Consider the following 25437-nt stretch of genomic DNA (forward strand, 5'->3'; position numbering starts at 1 on the left):
TCTTTACCATAATTCAGCTTTATGTTTAAATGACAGACAGCAATTTCTTTAGTTAGATGTTTTAATTGGGGCTGTCAACGTTAAAGCATTAACGTGCACTGTTAATTTGGAATCAGTAATGCCTTACTATTTTTTTAACGCAAGTTAATTAAGGCACCAAGTTTGACCCCTACTTTCACCATAACCTGCCCCACCCCCGCCCAACACAATGATCTGTTTTCTGGCTGCATGATTAAACGGCACGCTCTGAACTTCCAGCTCAGAGCCGGTCAGAGATCTCTCTCTCTCTCTCTCTCTATGGAGTCAAATTTGAAAATAAAAGTATCATGAAAAAAAATCTACATGAATTGCAAAAAAAATCTGATATTGAAAACCAAGAAGAGAGCATAAGTTACCTTTTTTCACTTGTAATGTTTTTTAGAATCTGCAACACCACTTTCTCTTTGCGTTTTGCACTTTGCGTTTCATTTTTCTTTTTGCGATACTTTTCCTCCTTTGCGTTTCTCCGTTTTGTTTGCAAGTCTATTTTGACCCTTTTTTGACATGGGAGGCATGGGGAGAGGAGAGGGGCGTGGCCAATATGGAAAGGCGGGTTATGGAGGACCGCGTCATCAGCTGGAGCCTCTGCTTTCGTAAGAAATGCTGCAGGCCAGCAAGTTCAATAGGCCGCCTTGACGGACGATGACCAGGCTGAACACAGCTATTTATAGTTCATAAGTTAATAATAAATAATAAGTTAATAATAAATAATAATAATTTGACTCCATATCTCTCTGCCTCTTGCACGCACACGCACGCACATAGACACATACCTGCCCTGCTTCTCATCCCTGTGATTTTTTTATATTCATCAAAAAACCATCAAAACAAGCTGAGGCATTTACAACATAATTTAGCATGCATTCTTTATTCCGGTACCCTACGTTAATTTTATTTCTTCTAAAACATAAAAGTATATACGATAATTTTAATTGACACCACTAATATACATATAATTGCATTTTACATTTATTTTATTTACATTTAAATATCCACTATAAAAAATTGCATCTGAAGAAAAACAAATGCAATTAATCGCAGTTAATCACAGAATTCTATTGTGATTAATCAGATTAAATGCTATATAAATACATTGTAATTAAATTGTATACTGTATAATGTAATGAATGTACATTTTGTAAAAAACCTTGTAATATTTTTATAGCAATATTTAACTAAAACATTACCAGGTTACTGTAAATATTATTATTTCATTTAGCTAGTCATTTGCTTATTTATTTTTAATACAGTGAATGTTAACTTAATGTTCGGAATCACAAAATATATATTATAATGTAATTAGTCATGCATATTTTGTATAATTAAAATGAAAACATTTATATATTGAACTATATATTTATTTACATAAAAATACTAAAATAAATAAGTAAATAAAAGATATATAGGTCTGGTATCTATCTTAACCACTTTGGGTCTTAGTCTTAACTTAACTGAGTCATTATGTCATTAGTAACATAAATCATTTATTGCACAATTAAACTCAAACATACTAAAAAGTAGTTTAATCTTGTTCATTTTGTTAAATATAAATTAAAAGGTGATTAACATCACATAATTCTACAATAATTTATGCTTTTTCTTTAAAGAAAGAAAACACACTCCATACTTAAGTTTCTTGATTCTGCAGTGTAAATCCTTCAGCAGAGCAGAAAGCTGCTTCATGCCTGAATCTCCTTGTATTTTTTCACTCAGATTCAGTTCTCTCAGCAGTAATGGGTTTTCTCCCAGATCTTTAGTCAGAGATGTACAGATTTCCTCTGCATCAGAGCTGTTCAGCAGCCTGAAAAAAGAATACTCAGATTGATGACAGATTTATCCAATATCACCACATTTCTTTCCTTACAAAAATGTTCAAAATACTAAATCTCCATTAATATCTTCATTTCAAACAAATACATTTTTCATTTCATCAAAAAGGTTAGTAGACCTTATTGTTCTTATGGAACAAGATGAATCAGTGAGCTTCTTCACTCCTGTCTCTCCTGGGTCATTTCCTCTGAGATCCAGCTCTATCAGAGGTAATGCAGGGTTTTTCAGAGCTGAGGCCAGAAATTCATATCCTTCTTCTGTTACACTGCAGAATGAAAGTCTAGAAAGAAACATATTCTGACTTTATTTTAAGGAAGCATGGTAAATATTATATGCTTTAAACAATGTGAAATGTTCTCTTTTTTGTATTCTATGTGTTTTCTCATCCTTCCAAAAGTATTTAATTGTTATAGAATAAGAATAAAATTACAACTCACTTCAGCCTCTGCAGTTTGCAGTACTGATTGTTCAGTAGATCACAAAGATGCTTCACTCCAGAGTTTCCTACAACATTCTCACTCAGATCCAGCTCTATTAGATGTGATGGATTAGAACAAAGAGCTGCTGATAGAGCAGCACAGCCTTCCTCTGTAATATCACTGTTACTCAGTCTGCACACAAGTAACAGTACAGAAATAAACTTCACACAATCTTTACTGAACTGTTGATTTTTTTTTTACAATGAGGCTTGAAATAAAAAGTGTTCAAATTCATTACAATAGTAACCAGTGATGTCAGTAACGCGTTACTTAGTAATGAGTATCTTTCAGTAATGAGTAATCTAACACGTTTCTATTACCAATCCAGTAATCAGATTAAAGTTACTTATCCAAGTCACTGTGCATTACTTTCTCTCTCTCCACCTCACTTACACACACAGACACCGCGCTCCCTTCCTCATCCCCCTCTCCCCCAATCACACCCGTCTGGGGGGGGTGGGTGGTGACTTCTGTTTATGTGACACACACACGCACACACACCATGCAGCGACAAAAACAAATCCATGGGGGCAGGTGAGAGAAGCGCATTTTGTAGCAGAGGTTTGAGAAGCTTCTGTTAATGAGGTACAATGAGGTAGTTTACTCACCCCACTCCACTGTTTCACTCTTAAGATGTGATTACAAAATAAAACTAGGCCAAAGTAACAAAAGTACACATGATGTCAGCCTAGACCATATACACGGTTTTGTTTTGTAAACCCATTCCTTGCTGCCCTGCTGAGAACAACAGGTTCAATGTTCAGATTTATAGTGTTAAATATTTCAGGTCAGGAAAGACTTTCTTTATTTATTTATTTATTTTTTTTTTAACAAAAAAACAAGTATTTATGTTAAGGGAAATCAAGAAAAACATATTTTATTTTTTATAAAAACAATTATTTATATTAAGTTAATTCAAGATAAATGGTCTTTTATTTTTATAAAAACTTTTTTTTTCAGAAAATAGTTCAACTTTAAATGTCTAGAGATACATTGTTGCTGTTAAAAATGCATTTTCCAAAACTGGTTATAATTGTTATGTTAAGGCGGCGGGAGGCGGTGTCTGCAGCTGCTTAATGTAACTAATAAAGTAACTTGTAAAGTAACTTAGTTACTTTTAAAATCAAGTAATCCATACAGTCACCAAGTTACTTTTTAAAGGAGTAATCAGTAATCAGTAATCGGATTACTTTTTCAAAGTAACTATACCATCACTGGTAGTAACATGTGTAGTAACCATCCCACAAAATGTATAATACCACGGAATAATGCTGATTAAATGAAACATCTGAATGAATTCATACTTGAGTTTTGTAGTTCTGCAGTGTAAATCTTTCAGTAGATCAGAGAGCTGCTTTACTGCTGAGACTCCTTTTATTTTCTCACTCAGATCCAGCTCTGTCAGCAGTAAAGGGTTTGTTCCTAGAGCTTTAGTCAGAGAAGCACAGAAATCCTCTACAGCAGAGCTTTTCAGAAGCCTGGAAACACATAAAGCAAATAAGAAAAATTACCTAAAACACTGAAAATATTTGACTTATTTCAAATGTTTTATGGGAAAAACACAGCAAATTATATCTACCTTAGTGTGCTCAGTTTATGCTGTGGATCCACCAGCAACTTATGAAGTTCCTTTACCCCTGTGTCTCCTGGATCGTTCCCTCTGAGATTTAACTCTACAAGATGTGATGAAGGGTTTGATTTCAGAGCTGAAGCCAGAGCAACATATCCTTTGCCCGTTACACCACAGTCTGAAAGACTATCATACAAAACACAAAATTCATTATTCAGCAATAAACATAATATTAAATATTAATACTAAGCACAATTAACCCATGTGGTTAATATCATTCTTGCATGTTTTGATATTTTTATATACTTCTCAAAAACAGACTGACTACATCTCAAAATCTCAAACAGTCTTAAACTATTTAATTCTTGTTACTTATTAATGCTGTTCTTGGTATTTCAAAGCTTCTTACGTGAGTTTCTGGAGTTGACATTCAAAATTCTTTAAAACAGCACTGAACTGCTTCACTCCTGCAGTCAACAGTTTATTCTCACTCAGATCCAGCTCTATCAGGTGTGAAGGATTTGAACAAAGAGCTGCTGATAGAGCAGCACAGCCTTTCTCTGAAATGTTGCTATTTTTCAGCCTGAAAACAGAACATAGTAGAATATATTACTAATGAAGATCTTTAAAGAGTGCTATATCCCTTCAGTTCAATTCAGTATCTTCAACAGATTTACCCAGAAAGATTATTTCCCTTTTTTTTGTAAAATTGATAAAAAGCAACAGATATAAGTAGTTCATTAAACGTTTAAATATAGATTTTTTTTGCATGAAAAATGCTACATTTACAATGACTAAAATAATCAACACTCCATACTTAAGTTTCTTGGGTCTGCAGTGTGAATCCTCTAGTAGAGCAGAGAGCTGCTTCACTGCTGAGTCTCCTTGTATTTTCTCACCGAGATCCAACTCTCTCAGCAGTAAAGGGTTTGTTCCCAGAACTTCAGTCAGAAAAGTAAATGCCTCCTCTGCAGCAGAGTTTTTTAAAAGCCTGTGGGGAGCAAATAGTGCTAATAAATCACTTGAATTTTAATGTTTCATTTCTACAAATATTCCATTACAAAAGTTGTTAATATTTATTCTGAATATAAATGTTAAATATGTCAAGTATTTCACACAAGTCATTCCTAAATTAAAATAGTATTACTTCATTAAATTACATACTTTCAAATGCAACAGGTTAATCATATGTGAAACACAGTATTGTGTGTTGGATCCGTGAAATGAAGCTGTGTGATGCAACATGGGTGTGGCACATGGAGTCTGGGCGATGCAGTGCAGTGAAAAGTTGGGGCAAGCCAAACTTTATGCAACAGAATCAATTCAATGTGATGCATTTATCCAATCAGAAGAGAGTGGGTCTTTGTCTGACATTTGTCCTAAGTGCAACATACAAATCTTTTGTTCCGTATTTACATTTCTTAAACATGAAGAAAAATATATTTATTGCTGTTTCAGGGTTTCCTGTCCTTTATGAGCCATCCCTGTCAAATTACCGGCAATCAGATCAACACAATACAGCATGAAGGAAAGTTTCACAGATAGTTTGGGTCTCTGATTAAAAATATATAATTTTTCCAATAAATTAAAAAAAATTGCATTTGCATGTGCTGCTCACTACATAGTGTAATGATGCTCAATCGAAAATTAAAATGCAAACGATTATAGGAAATATAGCTTACAAAACATCTCACATTTACTGAATACACATGTGATTTAATTGGACAGCACAGGGAACAATTTAGTTAACGCCCACATGTGGCATGCTGAAAAGTGGAGTGAGGAATGTGTTCATGACTGTTCTGGCCCTATTCTAACGATCTACAGCGCACTAGGCGCTTTGGCTGCTAAATATAGGGGTGTGTCCTTTCTCTATGGTATTGTTAAGGCGCAAAAATTACACCTTGCGCAGCTCCAACAGCGCAAAAGGCATGTGCTAATTCTCCTAATTATTCCTAGGTTTGGCTTTGGGCATAACGTAAAGTAAACCAACCAGTGTTTCAGTATTCATTCCCTTTAAGACGCAGGTATGCTCTGACTTTTGCACATTGGTATTGAAGGTGTGGTTATCTTCAATCAGAGCACTGCTCTTTGTGCCTCTCAGCACAGGATATTGACTGCGCGATCACACTGTGAAGGTACACCAGCAGTTCATTTAAGAAAAGAGTAATATTATTTTCTTTTTTATTCTGTTTATTGTGTATATAAAAGCTGTGTTTGCAACACTGAATATCAATCAATCAATTAACCATTATTTTCACTCAGGAATACATTGAAGGTAACCCTCATTTACAATTCCGACTAGCATTTACAGTTTAAAAGGGATTGAAATATTTAAAAAGAAAATTGAAATAATAAGAATTATTAATTATTATTAATTAATTAATTAATAAGTAACAAAATAGTCAAAAAAACATATAAAAGAAATACAAATTTTAAACCAACATTTAATATAGATTAATAAAATATATACGTAAAAATATTTTTTTTAGAAACTTAAATAAGACCATAAACAAACAAACAAATAAGTAAATAGCTAAAATAATAAAAAAAGATAAACTAGTAAAAAAACTAATTAAAAACAATCAAAGGCTTTCTGATGGTGTGCAGAATAACTGACATTTGTTTTATTTTCAAATCATGGAAACAGCTCACCAAAACCTCAACCTATCCATTATACTTGACAATATTTGATTAACTTTACAGGTCCTTACTCATCTTAAGTTTATTTAACTGAACTGGGTTTCATATTATAATTGTGGCCTCGCTGTGAACTTAGCTCCGCGCTCTGAAAGAGAGAGAGACGCAGCACATTTTGCCTGATTTTATTTTGGTTAAATATCAGTAAAGATGGTGGTTACAGTGTGTTTTATACCATTGCTTTTCTGTGTAACTTGATCTGTTGTTATTTATTTAAACAAATGCCACACACCGCCATGCTGTGCAGCATTTTAAACTCCTGGACAAGATTTTTTATTAATTCATATATAATTTATTCTTTTATATTTTAATAAATGTGCCCTGGTGATAAGAAAAGAACGCTAACATATAGCTTTATAGATTTGTGTATTTTTGATGGGAAGCATGAGACGAGAGCACAGTGGCAATATGCTTTGATGTTTTTTTAAATATAAAAAATAAAGTGAATTTCAGTTAAGTAATAGCTAGGTGAAATAAAATGAATGTATGTTATGTCAAAGTGCTTTTCTCTTTTCATTTTTTATTTCCTAAACTGCAGGGTTTTAAAGAGAGTATGAGTGAGAATGAGCATCTGTCCGTACTCAGTAGAATGCATATATCTGTTATCTTAAGATACAATTATTAGGTCTGTGTACTGACCAAAACAAATCCTTATAAAAGTAAGAAATAAATATAACTAATAATAACTTATAGTTACTGTGCACATTTTTAAGAATATTTTATTTTATAGTTGATTGCTGAAGGTTCTGGGTGAGGTGTTTTTTCACTGGGGTAAAGAAGTGATAGTATGGGGTATTTTGGAGCGCAGTGCTCGTGGTGATCAGTGATCGAATTCTGGTTGTGCTGCTGACTGTTGACTTTTGTCAGGGTTTAACTGGATCAGTTGCACAGGTCTATTTTTTGCTGCCAAGATAGAAACTCGCCAGAAATTTACCCGAACACACCTCACTTCCAGACCACCATGCCCATCAATGTTTATATATTCTTAAAATCCAACACTATTTTAAGGAGACATGCATAAGGCATGAAAATAGACTGTTGACGAGGTGTAAGATGTCATTGCGACATGCCTAGCGCATGGTGCACGACAGGTCCCTTCATGTGTAAATGCAACGTAATTAGTAAACAATATCCTATTTATTATCAACCATATTCTGCACACTGAATTAGTGGAAGCATTATTGTGTGAACTTCCCAAATATGGCTGTTAAACTGTCTTTCAGGCTTTTGAAGTTAACACTTTGATGTGCAACATATGCACACCCCTTTTATTGCACACATGGGTCAAAAATGACCTGCATTAATTGTCTATGTTAATTAATGCATGGTTGAAGGTTTCTTTAGCCCAAATCTTCATTTTTATTTTCCTTTACTTCATAAAGTAGCAGTTTTTGTATTTCCACATCAAGTTACAAAGACTTTTGTTTAAAAAATGGTTTACCTTATTTTCTTGAGTTTACTGGCTGCATCGTTTTGTACTTCGGTAAGCAGCTCCACTCCTGTTTCTCCAGGGTCATTTCCTCTGAGGTCCATCTCATTTAGGAGAGAGGAGGGGTTTGATTTTATAGCTGAAGCCAAAGCAGCATATCCTTCTTCTGTTATACTGCAGAATGAGAGTCTAGAGAAACAACATACATTGTCTCTATTAAAACAACACACGCTTGCCTTTAAATTTAATGGTCAATCTGCTTTAAAAGCACACTTTTCTTCACCTGATGAATTAGATTGCGGTGAGCCCACACGTATATTCATTATTTGCATAACAACAAAACATTCATATACTTTGATAGATAGATAGATAGATAGATAGATAGATAGATAGATAGATAGATAGATAGATAGATAGATAGATAGATAGATAGATAGATAGATAGATAGATAGATAGATAGATAGATAGATAGATAGATAGACAGACAGACAGACAGATAGATACTTTATTTATCCCGAAGGAAATTATTATTATTATTTTTTTTAGATAGATAGATAGATAGATAGATAGATAGATATGCTTACTTTATGTAGCAAAGAGTAAATAATATAAATCTTATTTTTTTAAAGAAGAGACTATACAGTGATACAATTAATAATTACTTCAACTGCTGCAGTTTACAGTCTGTTTTATTCAGGAAGGAACACAGCTGCTTCACTCCAGAGTTTCCTAGTTTATTCTCACTCAGATCCAGATCTATCAGGTGTGAAGGATTGGAGTAAAGAGCTGATGATAGAGCAGCAAAGCCTTTCTCTGCAATGCTGTTGTTATTCAGCCTGAAAACAGAAATAATGAACAAAAGATATAATAATGATATGATAATGATATAATAATGAACTTGAACAGTGGGTAGTAGTTCTGTGAAAATTAGTGTTGCAGTCTTCATTTGGAATTTATCTTGTCTTTGTTTCAGAGAGAGATGGACTCCAGGCCAACTCAAGATCAGCCGGAATCAGAAAGTCTATCAACGATAATGTTAATTAGAAACAACTCTTCTTTATTTTCATTGAATAATAGTCACAGTTAAGAGTGCACAAATCAACATGTTTAACAGCTCAACTACCTATTGTTTCCATTAAAGTCACTGCACACAGGGTTTGTATAATATGAACTTACTAGCCTTTCTGAAACTTACTGTGTTCACGCTAATCCTGGTTTCTAAAGTCAGAATATTAGAATTAACCTGTTAAAATCTCTATGTAAATTACAATCAACACCATTAATGCTTTTAATTCACAGTAATAATGCCAAAAAGCTGACAGGGCATTGTAATGTAATGAGTTGTTGAGAGCTGCACACATGAAGGTTCCATTTCAGATTATTTACCCATCATACGAGTATTTATGATTTTATGTTTTATGATTACACAAGAAATTACAAAAAGGTTAATATCACTAGAAGAAGTGCAAAGCTCCTTTCATCTGACTGCTCTATTTACTGGAAATAGTGTGTAGGTTTTACCTACATGTTACATGATTCAATCAAAAAGTCTTCAAACTACGGTGGCCCTGAATTGCAAATGAACATGTCAGAAAACAAAATTACAAAAAATAAAACAAATTTCCATACGAAAAATAATTACATTCAAGAAAACTAAACAAAAAAACATTACATTTCAGGAAAACAAATTTACAAAAATGAAAACGAATTTACAAGATGCAAAACACTTTTACCAGCACTGAAACACTTTTACATTTCTGACGGAAAGGGAGGGTCTAACACACAGGAAGTGCTTGTTGCGGACCCCCCAAAGGACTCATCCACTACCCCATGGGGCTCAGCCACTGCCTCCTTGTCAGTCAAGCTGCTTCACGATGAGAGAGTGGAGTTATGGACACTAAATGATGTTCTGTGGCACGCATTTTAGCAGCAGTAGTAAATGTAAAAACTGTCCCTGTCCTGTTGCTACTGCCCCGCAGTGCTCAGCCACTGCCCCGTGGAGCCCGCGGGGCTCAGCCACTGCCTTGTGCTGCTCAGCTACAGTACAGTACAGGACAGCAGCTGAGCACCGCGAGGCAGTAGCTACAGGACAGGGACAGTTTTTACATTTACTGCTGCTGCTAAAATGCGTGCCACAAAACATCATTTAGTGTCCATAACTCCACTCTCTCATCATGAAGCAGCTTGACTGACAAGGAGGGTTCGCATGATCTCCAATTCACAATTATTTACCATAATTCAGCTTTATGTTTAAATGACAGACTGAGAGTTTCTTTATTTAGATGTTTTAATTCTTGTGCAACATGTCGAAAGACAGAGTACAACTGTAACCTGGTGTTTACTCATAAGAGGCTTGGACCCATATCTCTGTAAATCTGCTTTGTGATGACATTTGTTGCTATATAAATAAATTTGAATTTAATTTAAACTGTATACTGGACTCAATTCATTTCCTAAATAATAGCAAAAATATTTTATTATAAATTCTTATAATTTAGCTTGTAATATTGTAATATTACAATTCAGTGGGAGGGAGAGTAAACTAATTTCAATCCTTTGTATGTCCTGTACATATGCAGTATTGCCAATAAAACTACTTGTTTTTTTAACAGGTTACTGTTATTATTATTTTATTTATATTTTTACTTATTATATTTAAAAAAAGAGAATGTTAACTTTGCTTCACAAAATAAATATTCTTATGTAATTATTCATGCATATTTTGTATAATTAAAGAAAATGAATATGTTTATATATTGAACTACTAATGTATCTAAATTCTTTTTCTATGATGAATAATATCTTAGTCTGGTATCTATCTCAACCACTCCGGGTAGCAGAGTCGTTATGTTATTAATAACATAAATGATTTATTGCACGGTTATTCTCAAACAACTTACTAAGAAAGTAGTTTGATCTTGTTAATTTTGTTGAATATAAATTAAAGAGTAAAATAACTTCTGCTAATGAATAAAAACATTAATCACTCTACAATAATTTATACTTTTTCTTTACATGAAGGATTATGTTACGTTGGGGTGTGAAGGAGGAGGAGGACGTAAGTGCAAAGATATTTATTTTAAACAAACAAGATAAATCAAAACAAATAAAACGCGGGTAACGCAAAACAACAAGACTTGGAATAACAAACTAAGAAACACAGACTAAGAAACTAAGACTAGGAAACATAGGGCAGCAAGGATACATACAGACTAAGGATCTCGGATACAGGATACAGGATACAAAATATACAGGATACAAAATACAAAATACAAAAGACTCGACACTGAACATTCAAACAAAGGGGCTTAAATACAGGAGGAGAGTGAGAAACACCTGGGCTTGGAAGACGAGGGGGCGGGGTTACAAACAGGACACAGGTGAGAACACTAATACTATAGGGCAGGGCTGGGGCGGAGCTAGGGTGGAGACAAATACTAAAAACAACAATAGCACATGGCTGGGAACACTGACAGGAAAACAGAGGGGCAGGAGCACAAGAGACCAAACGAGGGAGAAACAGAAGACAGACAAAGGCTAGGGTGTAACATAACCCCCCCTCAACGGCGCCACTACCAGAGGCGCCGAGAGAGAGGGAACAGGGACTGGACAGGGGACACGAACGGAGACTGGACAGAGGACTGGACAGGGAACACGAACGGAGACTGGACAGAGGACTGGACAGGGAATGGAAACTGGACAGGAGACGTAGACCGAGCAGGGAACTTGACATGGGACGGAGACTGGAATGTAGACTGGGACGGGGACAGGACACATGGCTGAACAGGGGACTGGACAGGAGACAGAGACTGGACAGGGGACCGAACAGGAGACGGAGACTGGACAGGGAACGGAGACTGGGACTGGACAGGGGACAGGACACAGGGCTGGACACGGGGCTGAGACTGGACAGGGGGCTGGACACTAGACAGGGACGGAGACTGGGCAGCAGACCGAACAGAAGACGGGGACTGGACAAAACTGGACAGGGGAACTGGAACCAAAACAGTGACGGGAACAGAAACAAATACAGTGACTGGGACGGGAACAGAAAAACCACCGGGGACAGGAACTGGAACTGACACAGATACGGGGGCCAGGATAGGGAGAGACAGGGGTACAAACATTGGTGGGTGCCCAGGACTGGCAAAAGTCTGTAGGGAAGTCCAAGGAGCCAGCCTGGGCACAGTTCTGGGGGCAAAGACAGGGGGCCTTGGGGCAGGCCTGGGGGTATACAAAGTTCGAGTAGCAGATACGGGAGCAGCGGGAGCTGCTGGACCTGGAGCTGAGGCTGAGGCCGGAGCAGCGGGAGCTGCAGGAGCTGAGGCTGAGGCCGGAGCAGCGGGAGCTGCAGGAGCTGGGGCTGAGGCCGGAGCAGCGGGAGCTGCAGGAGCTGGGGCTGAGGCCGGAGCAGCGGGAGCTGCAGGAGCTGGGGCTGAGGCCGGAGCAGCGGGAGCTGCAGGAGCTGGGGCTGAGGCCGGAGCAGCGGGAGCTGCAGGAGCTGGGGCTGAGGCCGGAGCAGCGGGTGCAGCTTGAGCAGGCGCGGTGGGTGCAGCTTGAGCAGGCGCGGCGGGTGCAGCTTGAGCAGGCGCGGCGGGTGCAGCTTGAGCAGGCGCGGCGGGTGCAGCTTGAGCAGGCGCGGCGGGTGCAGCTTGAGCAGGCGCGGCGGGTCTAGGAGCTCGTGACCTAGGAGTAGGCACAGGAGCAGAGGCGGGTGGCCCAGGCACATGAACTGGGGTAACAGCGGGCACAGAGTCAGAGGCGGCTGGGGCCGCGGGAACTGGGTCAGAGGCGGCCGGGGCCGCGGGAACTGGGTCAGAGGCGGCCGGGGCCGCGGGAACTGGGTCAGAGGCGGCCGGGGCCGCGGGAACTGGGTCAGAGGCAACCGGGGCCGCGGGAACTGGGTCAGAGGCGGCCGGAGCCGCAGGCAGCGCTGATACAGAGGCGGCGGGAGCCGCGGGCAGCGCTGGTACAGAGGCGGCGGGAGCCGCGGGCAGCGCTGGTACAGAGGCGGCGGGAGCCGCGGGCAGCGCTGGTACAGAGGCGGCGGGAGCCGCGGGCAGCGCTGATCCAGAGGCGGCGGGAGCCGCAGGCAGCGTTGGTACAGAGGCGGCGGAAGCCGCCGGCAGCACTGATACAGAGGCGGTGGGTCCTGCTGCGGTGGAGGCGGCTGCCACCGCGGGCTTGGAAGCGGCTGGCACAGCTGGCGAAGACGCCGATTCAGCGGGAGCTGAGAGTGCGGCTGCCGCCAAGATCCGGACAGGAGCCGCAGATTCAGCAGTGGGCGTGGTTGTAAACACCGGACCGGAGCTTGCTTCCGGAGCCGGAGTCGAAGATCTGGAAGCCAGCCGGGCTGGTGAGCTGGAAGCCGGTCGGGCTAGAGAGCTGGAAGCCTGCCGAGCTGGAGTGCTGAAAGTCGGCCGGGCTGGAGAGCTGGAAGCCGGCCGCGCTGGAGTGCTGGAAGTCGGCCGCGCTGGAGAGCTGGAAGCCGGCCGCGCTGGAGTGCTGGAAGTCGGCCGGGCTGGAGAGTGCGGTGGAGCTAACATGCTAGTTAGCTTAGCAGGAGCTGGGCCGACACTCTCCACCCCGCGGAGAGGCGCCGGGAGCGGTTCATCCCCCCGAATTAGCTCCGCGAGGAACCGGAGATACTCCAGGTCCGCCTTCCTCGTGGCATTCCACTTTGCTACGTCCATTTAGGTCGAGTCTTATGTTACGTTGGGGTGTGAAGGAGGAGGAGGACGTAAGTGCAAAGATATTTATTTTAAACAAACAAGATAAATCAAAACAAATAAAACGCGGGTAACGCAAAACAACAAGACTTGGAATAACAAACTAAGAAACACAGACTAAGAAACTAAGACTAGGAAACATAGGGCAGCAAGGATACATACAGACTAAGGATCTCGGATACAGGATACAGGATACAGGATACAAAATATACAGGATACAAAATACAAAATACAAAAGACTCGACACTGAACATTCAAACAAAGGGGCTTAAATACAGGAGGAGAGTGAGAAACACCTGGGCTTGGAAGACGAGGCGGCGGGGTTACAAACAGGACACAGGTGAGAACACTAATACTATAGGGCAGGGCTGGGGCGGAGCTAGGGTGGAGACAAATACTAAAAACAACAATAGCACATGGCTGGGAACACTGAGAGGAAAACAGAGGGGCAGGAGCACAAGAGACCAAACGAGGGAGAAACAGAAGACAGACAAAGGCTAGGGTGTAACAGATTATAAATTTACATTGACTGAAAGAAAACACACTCCATACTTAAGTTTGTTGATTCTGCAGTGTAAATCCTCCAGTAGAGCAGAAAGCTTCTTCATGCCTGAATCTCCTTGTATTTTTCCACTCAGATCCAGTTCTCTCAGCAGTAATGGGTTTTCTCCCAGATCTTTAGTCAGAGAAGTACAGATTTCCTCTGCATCAGAGCTGTTCAGCAGCCTGAAAAAAAGAATACTCAGATTGATTACAGATTTATCCAATATCACCACATTTCTTTCTTTTCTAAAATGTTCAAAATACTACACCTCCCCTCATATCTCATTATATCTCATATCTGTTGACTTTTACAAGGTCTGCATTAAGATCTCATTCTCAGAACCACCAAAGTCATTTTCATTTGTTCTTTTCTTAAAACTGTTCTAATTATTTATAGTGAAATTGCAATTGTTCTTATTGCGATGGGGATTTTCTAACTATGTTACAGAGGAAACTGGAGGAGGTCGGTCTATGTATGTACATTTATCTGTATTTGCTTATTTTCGATACAAAGGGAAATGCAAACAAATAATGTTATAAAAATTATTTCTTTAAATGTCAATGGGGTCCTAAATCCAGTTAAGAGACTTAAATTGTTGTCCAAATTGAAAAAAGATAAAGCACACATTGTGTTACTTCAGGAAATGCATCTAAACAAAGCAGAGCATGTTAAGCTGAAGTCAATGGGTTTTAAGCATTTGTATTTTTCCCTCATATAAGGCAGGACATAGAAGAGGAGTAGCAATTCTGGTGTCAAATGCACTCTCATATGAACATATATCAGATGTTACAGATGAGGATGGGCGGTTTGTAACGGTTACAGGCACAATAGAGGGATCAGTAATAACACTTTTAAATGTGTACGCTCCTCCAGGAAGTGATTGGAGCTTTTTCAAAAGGTTATTTGATTTGATGGCTAGTTCCCAGGGTACATTGATTTGTGGGGGGATTTAAATATTCGTCTGAATCCAAATCTGCAAGACTCTTGGCTTATAGACTGCGATAACACTATTTACAAAATTAGAAACCCAAAAACTAAAATGATTGAATCTAAATTGAAGAAAATACAAGAAAGTTTTAATACATATTATAAAGATTTATACTCCCAACCCACTACGTCAAATGACATAGAGATTGATAAGTTTCTAGATACTTTGGATTTACCAGTAGTAACAGACTCACAAAATGAAACACTTCTAGAGGAGATTTCAGTTGAGGAGTTAAATCTGGCCATTTCTAGATTGAAACCGGGGAAATCTCCAGGAACAGATGGATATACCTCTAAGTGGTATAAATCACTCAAAGAGGAACTTGCTCCAGTATTGTTATCAGCTATGAACTGGATTTTAGAAAAAGGTGAAATCCCTCCTTTGTGGAAGGAAGCAATTATTTCAGTTATACCCAAAGAAGGAAAAGTCAAATCAGAATGTGGTAACTATAGGCCAATCAGTGTACTTCATTTAGATTATAAACTATTTACATCTATTCTAGCAAGACAATTTGAGCAGTTTTTGCCTAACCTTATCCATTTGGACCAGACCGGATTTATACAGCAATGACAAACACAGGATAACACAAGAAGAACCCTACAAATAATGCGATACATTAAATAAAATAAACCTGAAGCAGTGCTAGTGAGTTTAGATGCAGAGAAGGCATTTGATTCGGTTACATGTTTTTTTAATATAAAGTAAAAAAAAATTCCATCAGACGTTTATTAAAATAGTACAGACAATATATAATAAACCCAGTGCAAGAATTTGAGATATCAGGGTTCTGGGTTTAGTTGCTGGAGATTATGTGGCACAGATGGAGCAGGTCATTTTCATATTTTTTGGGATTGTACTGTATTGTCTGGATATTGGAGGGCTATTTATTCAGTTAAATATACCCTTTGATTTTGCTTTGCTTTACCTGGGGCATCTCTATTTGGAAATGTGTTCAAATTATAAAACATTACTGAGTATCCTGCTTGCTGCAAGTAAAAAGGTAATCACTCGGAAGTGATTATCTACTACGCCTCCTCAAATTCAAGAGTGGTATGATGTTAATGAAATTTTTATAATAGAAAAAACTTACTTATTCATTAAGAATCCAAATTGATCAATTCAATCGGATCTGGTCTAAATGGCTAGTTTATATAAGACCCCAACGACCTGATTTTTTGTAGACCCTATGACCTCTTACTTGGATCTTTCCTTTCCTTTTCTTTTCTTTGTATTGAAATTTCCCCATTTTTATTGTAAATAGTTATTTGCCTTAAAATAAATAAATAAATAGATACAAAAAAATTAAATGGTGATTTAAATCCTAGGGAAGTCATATTACACTTTAAATTGTATGCATTGTTATTTTATTTTGTACAACATTGTCAATTGTTCGAGATGTATGGTCACTGAGAGCATAATGAAAGTTTTTCTGTTTCACTTTGATGGACTTCTCCAATAAAAAATAAATAAATAAATAAAAATAAACAGGTAACTAGATGTTTGTAGTGTAGCAACCTTATTGATCTTATGTAACAAGATGAATCAGTGAGCTTCTTTACTCCTGTGTCTCCTGGGTCATTTCCTCTGAGATCCAGCTCTATCAGGGGTAATGCAGGGTTTTTCAGAGCTGAAGCCAGAAATGCATATCCTTCTTCTGTTACACTGCAGAACGAAAGTCTAGAGAGAAACATATTCTGACTTTATTATAAGAGCATGACAAATATGACATGCTGTAAACAGTGTGAATTTTTTTTCTTTTTGTGTTGTATGTTTTCTCACTCTGCCAAAAGTATTTAATCGTTAGCAATAAAATTACAACTCACTTCAGCCTCTGCAATTTGCGGTACTGATTGTTCAGTAGATCACAAAGATGCTTCACTCCAGAGTTTCCAACAACATTCTCACTCAGATCAAGCTCTATTAGATGTGATGGATTAGAACAAAGAGCTGCTGATAGAGCAGCACAGCCATTCTCTGTAACATCACTGTTACTCAGCCTGCACACAAAGAGGAACAGTACAGACATAAAATTCACACAATATTTACAGATATAATTGAAAATATTAATCAATAATAAAGATTCAAATGTCTTGCATTAATGCTTAAAATGTGTACTGACATAATCACAGCATTATATTAAAGCAACTAGACCAGAGGACCAAATACCTCTGAACAATGCTAATGAAAAGTTTTGTGTACCTCTTTAAAAAAATGTGAATTTAAATGAATTCATACTTAAGTTTTGTGGTTCTGCAGTGTAAATCTTGCAGTAGATCAGAGAGCTGCTTTACTGACGAGTCTCCTGTTATTTTTCCACTCAGATCCAGCTCTGTCAACAGTAGAGGGTTTGTTCCTAGTGCTTCAGTCAGAGAAGCACAGACGTCCTCTACAGCAGAGCTTTTCAACAACCTGCAGAGATTTTTAAAACGACCCATAAACCATTACAATACTGTTGGTAAGTATGTGGACACCCCTTCTGACTATTAAGTTTGACCTTAGTGTAATTTAAAGAACATACAGACAAAAACAGACAGAAGGATAAGGTGTGTGGAATATAAAAACAGTATTTCCTAAAGTATCTACCTCAGTTTGCTCAGATTATGTTGTGAATTCTCAAGTATGTCATTCAACATCTTCACTCCTGTCTCTCCAGGATCATTTCCTCTGAGGACCAGCTCTATCAATGAGCTGTTTGATTTCACAGCAGATTCCAGATCAGTGTATCCTTGTTCTGTTATATTGCAGAATGAAAGACTAAGAGAGAAAATGTTGTCAAATGTTTTGGTCTATAATATTATATTAAGTGCAAAATTTGTGTAAAATATAAATTTTAAAAATTTGTAAAAAAAATTACAAAACAAGAAAAATTAAAAAACAGTAAAAACACCTGTATTGCATAAGAAAACCACATTTAACATCACCCACAATTATGACATAACATCAAAAAGACACTTTTGTTCTAACTAATAATAAAACATAATACATTTATCAGATGTTTAGACAGAATATATTGAATAAGCTCACTCCAGTTTCTGTAGTCCACAATCAGGATTTTCCAATATGCCACAGATCTGCTTCACTCCAGAGTTTCCTAGTTCATTCTCACTCAGATCCAGCTCAGTCAGGTGTGAGGGATTTGAACAAATAGCTGACGAAAGAGCAGAAGAGCCTTCCTCTGTAATGTTGCTGTTACTTAGCCTGCAATTAGAGTGTAATAATAAGAAAATATTTGTGTTTTTAATACTGCAATCAAACTGGTAGTGCAGTTTGGATTTTTTTCTATGATACAAATTATATTTTGCAAATATTAGACCTAATTTCTATTAATTTACTAAATTTATTAGCTTTGCAAAAATATGTGATATAAATATTCAACTATTCATTCATGTTTCCCTTACAAAATAATCTACCAATCAGAAAATCCCTGTGTGTCACACCTGCTCGCACTACACCTTTAAGATCCACCTCTCCTGAGTATTGAGGCTGACTCCTCCTCTCCCACACACCTGTGGGAGATCACTCATCTACAGGACTATATAAACTGGACTCATGCACTGCCTAGTTGCGAGATATTGCCACATTGTGTCTTATCGAGCGTTATTGTTGTTACTGTTTTCCTGGTTTTTTGATCTATAGCTTTCCCTTGACTACGATTTTTGCCTAGCCTGGATTTTCTGTTTTTTTTTTTACTTTGCCTGTTTTGACTACGATTTTTGCCTTCTGATTTGGATTAAATAACCTGTCTGCATTTTGATCCAAACTCCTGTTTGGTTTATTACACTGTGTTTGAATTCCGGTGTTGATTTCCACCACAATAAGAAAGTCAGCAAAGTTACAGAAATGCATTTGTAAACATTTAAAAATAAAAAAATTAGATGGTGCATATGATTATCTAAATTGCAGGCAAAGATTAATTGCAGCCAAATTTTACTACATACAGTGTTGGGATTGGTGAAATAATGATCCAAATAGCACACTTAAACTTATGTTTAAAATAAGCTTGGTTAGCTTTTTAAATCTTGATTTATTTCTAATAAATATTCAAATAAAAATTCAACAGTCTGAAATGCACATAACTGCCCACTATGAAGTAACTAATGTCGTCTTCAACAGGATGACCTGCTTCTTGCTGTCTTTAAAACTTGAAACCTCATTTAATTATTACATTTTTTAATTATTTATCTGAAAACTGTTTATGGAAAGGCGGGCCTATTAGGTGAATGTGTTTCTCTTTACTGCCAAAAGTATTCGCTCACCTGCACTTTAAGTGAGGCTTAGATCTGATCAGCCATAAAAACCCATTCCATGAAGTTCTCCTCGCTCTATCATTCTTGACCTAAGCTAAAGGCCACATGGGGGCCTATCATACACCCTGCACATAGTGCATTGTGGGGTCTTTGCTACCTTACACTTCATCAACAGTCTATTTTCATGCATTGTGCCCACGCTGTTAAAATGGGAGTTTAGGAATAAATCTATGCCAGTGGATGTGGTGGTCTGGCAGTGAGGTGTGTTGGCAGCACATACAAATCAAACACAATACAAAATCAAATAACATTGCTGTTCCCAGAAAGTACCTGCTGCTGATTGGTTTATTTTAAATTAGGCCCAAAACGCACCCATGATTAATCAAGAGAATTAGTTCATGCCTTTAGCATGTTCGAGCATTTTTGTGTACTCACGATATCAAAGACACACTGACACCCTAAATCAAGTTGTGCAATGCGCAGATTATGTCTCCTCTATGGATCACTTAACTTTCACGACTTGTTGCACAGGTGGCATCCTGTCACAGTATCACACTAGAATTTATTGAGCTCCTGAGAGCGACCCATTCTTTCACTAACGCTTCAGTCTACATGCCTAGGTGTTTGCATTTTGATTGGAAAACCTGAATGCTTGGATAGTTAAGGGAATACGTTTGGCAATATAGTGTAAGTCAACTCATCTTTTTGAAGCTTTTTTTGTCTGCAGTGATTGTGATAACAGAATTTGCAATATATGCAATAGTAAATTTTGTTAAATTTCTCATTTAAAAGCTACTTTCAGATGACTTTTCTGAGATTTTCTTATATAGCTACAGTAATGTAATAACCCCTTTGCTTCCTATTCAACAATGAAACACCAACACTGTGAACTGAATTTACTTTGCAAGGCAGCCCTGCTATAATTTAAATGTAAGGCTTGTGCATCAATTTAATATATCAAAGCCTTCGACTGCTCAACTTAAATTTGTCAACTTATGTGGTCTGACTGATGATTTGACTTTCAGAGGGCAAAAATATTTTGTTTTGTAACCTTTTTCTTGCAGGGGTCATACAATTGTTTCTTGATGTATCTTAGTGCGATATCAAGTGTATGAAATTAAAAGATAGCTAACAAAAGAAAACAGCACTTCAGAAAAAAACGTGTTTGTAAACAATATATAATTTCAGATAAATTCATCTCATCAAATTTCCTTTCATCAAAGCATACCTAAGTATCTTAGTTCTGCAGTGTGAATCCTTCAGTAGATCAGAAAGCTGCTTCAGTCCTGAATCTCCTTGTATTTTCCCTTTCAGATCCATTTCTCTCAGCAGTAAAGGATTTGTTCCTAGTTTTTCAGTAAGGGTAGCATAGGCTCCTTCTGCAGCATCACTTAATAGTCTAAATAAGCAAAAAAGAAACAGCTTTATTATTCTGACAATAATTTATACATGTTTTTTGAGAGATCCTGTCAACAACAAATTGACACACAGGGAGGCACCAACGACCAACTAAGCTGTGCCCGTGTAGATTTTCTGTCAGCACGAGAATAAACTAAAGTCAACTTTCAAGCTGTCTTCTGATTCCTAAATCTGGCTCCTGATTCCTAAAAGGCCGAATTTTTAACATTTGAAACATAATTATTAAACAAAGCAAAAACACAAATAATAATAATAAAACTAAATGCAATGGAATGGATTAATCTACCTCAGTTTAAGTTTATAAGTTGTACCCTGTAAGAAGTCTGTCATGATTTTCACTCCTGTATCTCCAGGATCATTCCCTCTGAGATCCAGCTCTTTCAGTGGAGATGAGGGATTGAGAGCTGAGGCCAGAGAAATATATCCATTCTCTGTTATACTGCAGGATGAAAGACTAAAGAGAGAACAAAATAATATTATGCTTTAAATTATCTACAAATTTTTCAATGTCTACAGTTAACATTCATGCATAATTAAGCGTAACATTGACATCAGTTTGAACAGGTTTATTTCACAAAATGTAAAAACATTTACCAAAATACATAAATATAATAAAAGCTCTTTCAGCTTGATTTCTCAGGAATACATATTATAAATGTATTCTAACTGGTCAGTTCAATGGTCACCACATTTCTGGAAACAAACAAATTTTTACAAATGTTGAAAAAAACAACAACGTATAATTATAAATCTCACAAGGAATTATGCCTTACAATTATGTTTCTATTCTTAGAACTTTTCTTATTCTTATTAAAGCTTAAACGTGTATTTTCAAGGGAACACAATACAGGATTAACACATGTTAATTAAATATATAACTGTACAACCTTAACCATTAAACCATAGCATTGGGAGATAAACTCACTTCAGTGTCTCCAGTTTACAGTTTGAACTCTTCAGTCCTTCAGAGAGAAGCTCTACTCCAAAGTCTTTTATAGGATTGTAGCTCAGATCCAGTAGAGTCAGTGTAGAGGACTCTGAGTTGAGAACTTTGAGCAGAACTGAACAGCTTTTCTCTGTCAGGTTACAGTCACTGAGCCTAAAAGAACAATTTTTACACATCAGTCATAGAGTTTACTAATAAAACACATTGATCACACTGTAGCCTTTAAAATGTTTATAATGTTGCAATCCAATCCTATCGTTATGCCGATAATACTGTAACTAAACAAATGTTTTAAATATAAATAAAAACTGTCAAGTTTCAGAAGAGACTATCAATTTATGCTTTTCACATGTGCTCATAATATGCCCCAAACATAACCAAATGAGATGCAGTTTTTGTTTCCTGAGTAAAGCATTTGTTTATAATTATTAAAGCTGTGTATTATCAAGAACTTGGCAATATGATACAGATCACAATATAAGCTTTGTGACACAATATATTGTAACAATGTATTGTAATGTGTTAACATAGTCAAAGTAATATATTGCACTTGTTTCAATAAATCATATTTCTAAGAAGGTTTATAAAAACATTATTTTTTTTTCTAATCAATGGGATTTAAGAATACAGCACACATATCTAGTGGGAGGTTTTTAAACACAACACAAAGTGAATCAATACACAGTAGGCGTGGGCAATATTATATTGTATACAATATATCGTGACAGAAATAGCATTATATTAAAAATCCATATCGTGATAATAGGGCTGTTTTGTCTTAAAAGTAGTCTATTACTTACTTGTAGTAACCTCCTTATTGTTGATGACATTTCTCCTTGACATGCTTCTCTGCACCACAGTTTAAAATTTCAAATCAAGTCAATCCAACATTATTGAAGTGCACATCCTAGACTTTAATTCACGTGTGTGTGTGTGATTGCTTACATTTTGGTAACACCATGTTGAAATTACAACTCTTTATCCCCCATTTTAGGGACCATAATATACAGATTAATACACAGTTTATGTGCAGCCTTAGTTGTTCCTAGTTAGTACAAGAATTTCTGATGTCACCAAATTAATTATTAAATTAGTACAGGTGCCTCGGTTTTCTTCTTAGCTTTAAAATATCCTTGAGTCTATAGTTGCCAGTGTTCAACATTAGACAAGAATAAAAACATTATAGATATCAATCAAACACTGGGATTACAAGCACTGTGTGCAACATCATTAACAAGGAAGAATGTTCTAGAATAAGCTCTTTAATTGTAAAAGAACAGGTGGATACAAAAAAAAACACTATCAGAAAAATCCTCAATCCCCCTTCAAGATAACTGAAATATACAATATATCATTACAATTACCTTAACACTATGGTGTCCTGAAATTAGGTTAAAAGTGTAAACAAGCGTTCAAATGTAAAATTTCAAAATGGTGAAATCTAAATCTATGGAATGTCTATATTAACAGAGAAGTCACTGTGTTGAAACTGCTGTGATGTCTGCTTTTATAACCACCACTATTGTCCAGAAAAATTGTGTCTGGTTTTATGAATGAAAAATAGCATTGTGCAGCCATTTTTTTATTTTATTTTTTTTCCCTAACAAATGGAATTGGTTATCATGAACTGACTGGCATTTGAACTGGCCTCACTAAAATACAAGATTAAATGAGATAAACATATTACTGATTTGTGTAATCAGATGTTACAGTACTTACAGAGCACTTGTGGCTTCCTGAACCACGGGCAGCAATCTGTTTAGACACTCATCTGATCTGATGAACTTCTTCAGATCAAACTCATCCAGCTTCTCTTTAGATGTCAGCAGCACAAAGACCAGAGCTGACCACTGAGCAGGTGAGAGTTCAGCTTCAGAGAGACTTCCTGAACTCATGTAACTCTGAATCTCTTTCACCAGAGAATCATCGTTTAACTCGTTCAGACAGTAGAACAGATTGATGGATCTCTCTGGAGAGGGATTTTCCTTAAACTTTAACTTGATGTACTCGACTATTTCCTTCCTGCAGTCAGAACTACTTCCTGTCTGAGTCAACAGACCTCGGAGGAGCTTCTCATTAGACTCCAGTGAGAGACCCAGAAGGAAGCGAAGGAAGAGGTCCAGGTTGCCATGGTCACTCTTTAATGCCTTGTCTACTGCAGTCTTGAGCAAGTCAAATGCCTCTGTTGTTTTGCTCTCCTGTGATGTGGACTGTGGTTCAAAAACGTTCCTGTTGTAATTTCTGACACAAATGTATGCAAACAGTGCAGCGAGGAACTCCTGAATGCTCAGATGAACAAAGCTGAAAACTGTACCAAGAAATCTGACAGTCTCCTGAGTGCACAGTCCTGAGTACATTGATATCTTACTGAGTTCAATTCCGCACGATTTTAGATCATCTGCATAAAAGATTAGGCTGTTTTCTTCCAACTGCTGAAAAGCCAATTTACTCAGTGCCAAAATTGCCCCTTCATCCCATGAGGTGTCCAAGGCATTCTTTCCAGAGTACTTCTTGTTCCCCTGCACAGTCTGAAAGATCAGAAAGCATGTGTACATTTCTGTCAGTGTCTTTGGTGTTTCCTCTTTTTTTGTTTCTTCCAGAATGTTCTGAAGCACAGTGGCAGAGATCCAACAGAAGACTGGGATGTGACACATAATGTGGAGGCTCCTGGATTCTCTGATATGGCCAATTATTTTGTTAGCCAGGTTCTGATCACTGATTCTCTTTCCGAAGTACTCTTCCTTCTGCTGATCATTGAAGCCGCGGACCTCTGACACCCGGTCAACACACTCTGCAGGGATCATACTGGCTGCTGCTGGTCTAGTGGTTATCCAGATCAGAGCTGAGGGAAACAGATTTCCCTTGATGAGGTTTGTAATTACAACATCCAGTGAAGCTGCTTCACAGACATTTTTCAGACTATCATTTTTGTGAAACGACAAAGGAAGTTTACATTCATCCAGTCCATCAAAGATGAACATGACTTTGTACTTGTCTGTTAATATCAGGCCTTTTGTCTCTGGGAGGAAAAAACTGATGATGTCCATCAAACTGTGATGTCCTTTCTTTAAATTCAGTTCCCGGAAAGGAAGTGGAATTATGAACTGGATGTCCTGATGTTCTTCACCTTCAGCCCAGTCCAAAATGAATTTCTGCACACAGATTGATTTTCCAATTCCTGCAACTCCCTGTGTCAGCACAGTTCTGATTGGCCTGTCTTGTCCAGGTAAAAGTTCAAACATGTTCTTGCATTCAATCTGTACCTCCTGCTGCATCTGATTTTTCTCAATACGTCTCACTTCATGTTCCTTGTTGACATGTCCAGCTCCACCTTCAGTGATGTACAGATCTGTGTAGATCTTATTCAGACTGGTGGATTCTCCCTGCTTTGCAATTCCTTCACAAACATGATGATACTTCTTTTTCATTCCTTCTTTAAGTGGACACTGTATAACTCCAATCAGCTCATCTGATAATTATAAAAGACAGTAGAAAAATAGAAAGTAAAAGATATGT

General features: G+C 37.5%; 1 protein-coding gene across 1 annotated transcript in view; it reads right to left on the reverse strand.

The window, feature by feature from the left end:
- The window catches only part of LOC111188388 (protein NLRC5-like), a 118628-nt gene that overhangs the window by 3100 nt on the left and 90091 nt on the right, over positions 1 to 25437 (reverse strand). Inside the window, exons 7-25 of the mRNA XM_049466662.1 lie at positions 23641 to 25390; positions 21901 to 22074; positions 21262 to 21429; positions 20785 to 20955; positions 18334 to 18507; positions 17893 to 18063; positions 17545 to 17718; positions 17133 to 17306; positions 16825 to 16986; positions 14330 to 14503; positions 8711 to 8884; positions 8060 to 8236; positions 4736 to 4909; positions 4328 to 4501; positions 3928 to 4104; positions 3653 to 3826; positions 2307 to 2480; positions 1988 to 2149; positions 1667 to 1840 (exon numbers count right to left, since the gene is read on the reverse strand). Of these exons, the coding sequence (XP_049322619.1) occupies positions 1667 to 1840; positions 1988 to 2149; positions 2307 to 2480; positions 3653 to 3826; positions 3928 to 4104; positions 4328 to 4501; positions 4736 to 4909; positions 8060 to 8236; positions 8711 to 8884; positions 14330 to 14503; positions 16825 to 16986; positions 17133 to 17306; positions 17545 to 17718; positions 17893 to 18063; positions 18334 to 18507; positions 20785 to 20955; positions 21262 to 21429; positions 21901 to 22074; positions 23641 to 25390 (4852 nt within the window). The remainder of the gene's footprint in view (positions 1 to 1666; positions 1841 to 1987; positions 2150 to 2306; positions 2481 to 3652; positions 3827 to 3927; positions 4105 to 4327; positions 4502 to 4735; positions 4910 to 8059; positions 8237 to 8710; positions 8885 to 14329; positions 14504 to 16824; positions 16987 to 17132; positions 17307 to 17544; positions 17719 to 17892; positions 18064 to 18333; positions 18508 to 20784; positions 20956 to 21261; positions 21430 to 21900; positions 22075 to 23640; positions 25391 to 25437) is intronic.

This window comes from Astyanax mexicanus, chromosome 17 (assembly GCF_023375975.1).
Source record: "Astyanax mexicanus isolate ESR-SI-001 chromosome 17, AstMex3_surface, whole genome shotgun sequence".
NCBI classification, from domain to species: domain Eukaryota; kingdom Metazoa; phylum Chordata; class Actinopteri; order Characiformes; family Acestrorhamphidae; genus Astyanax; species Astyanax mexicanus.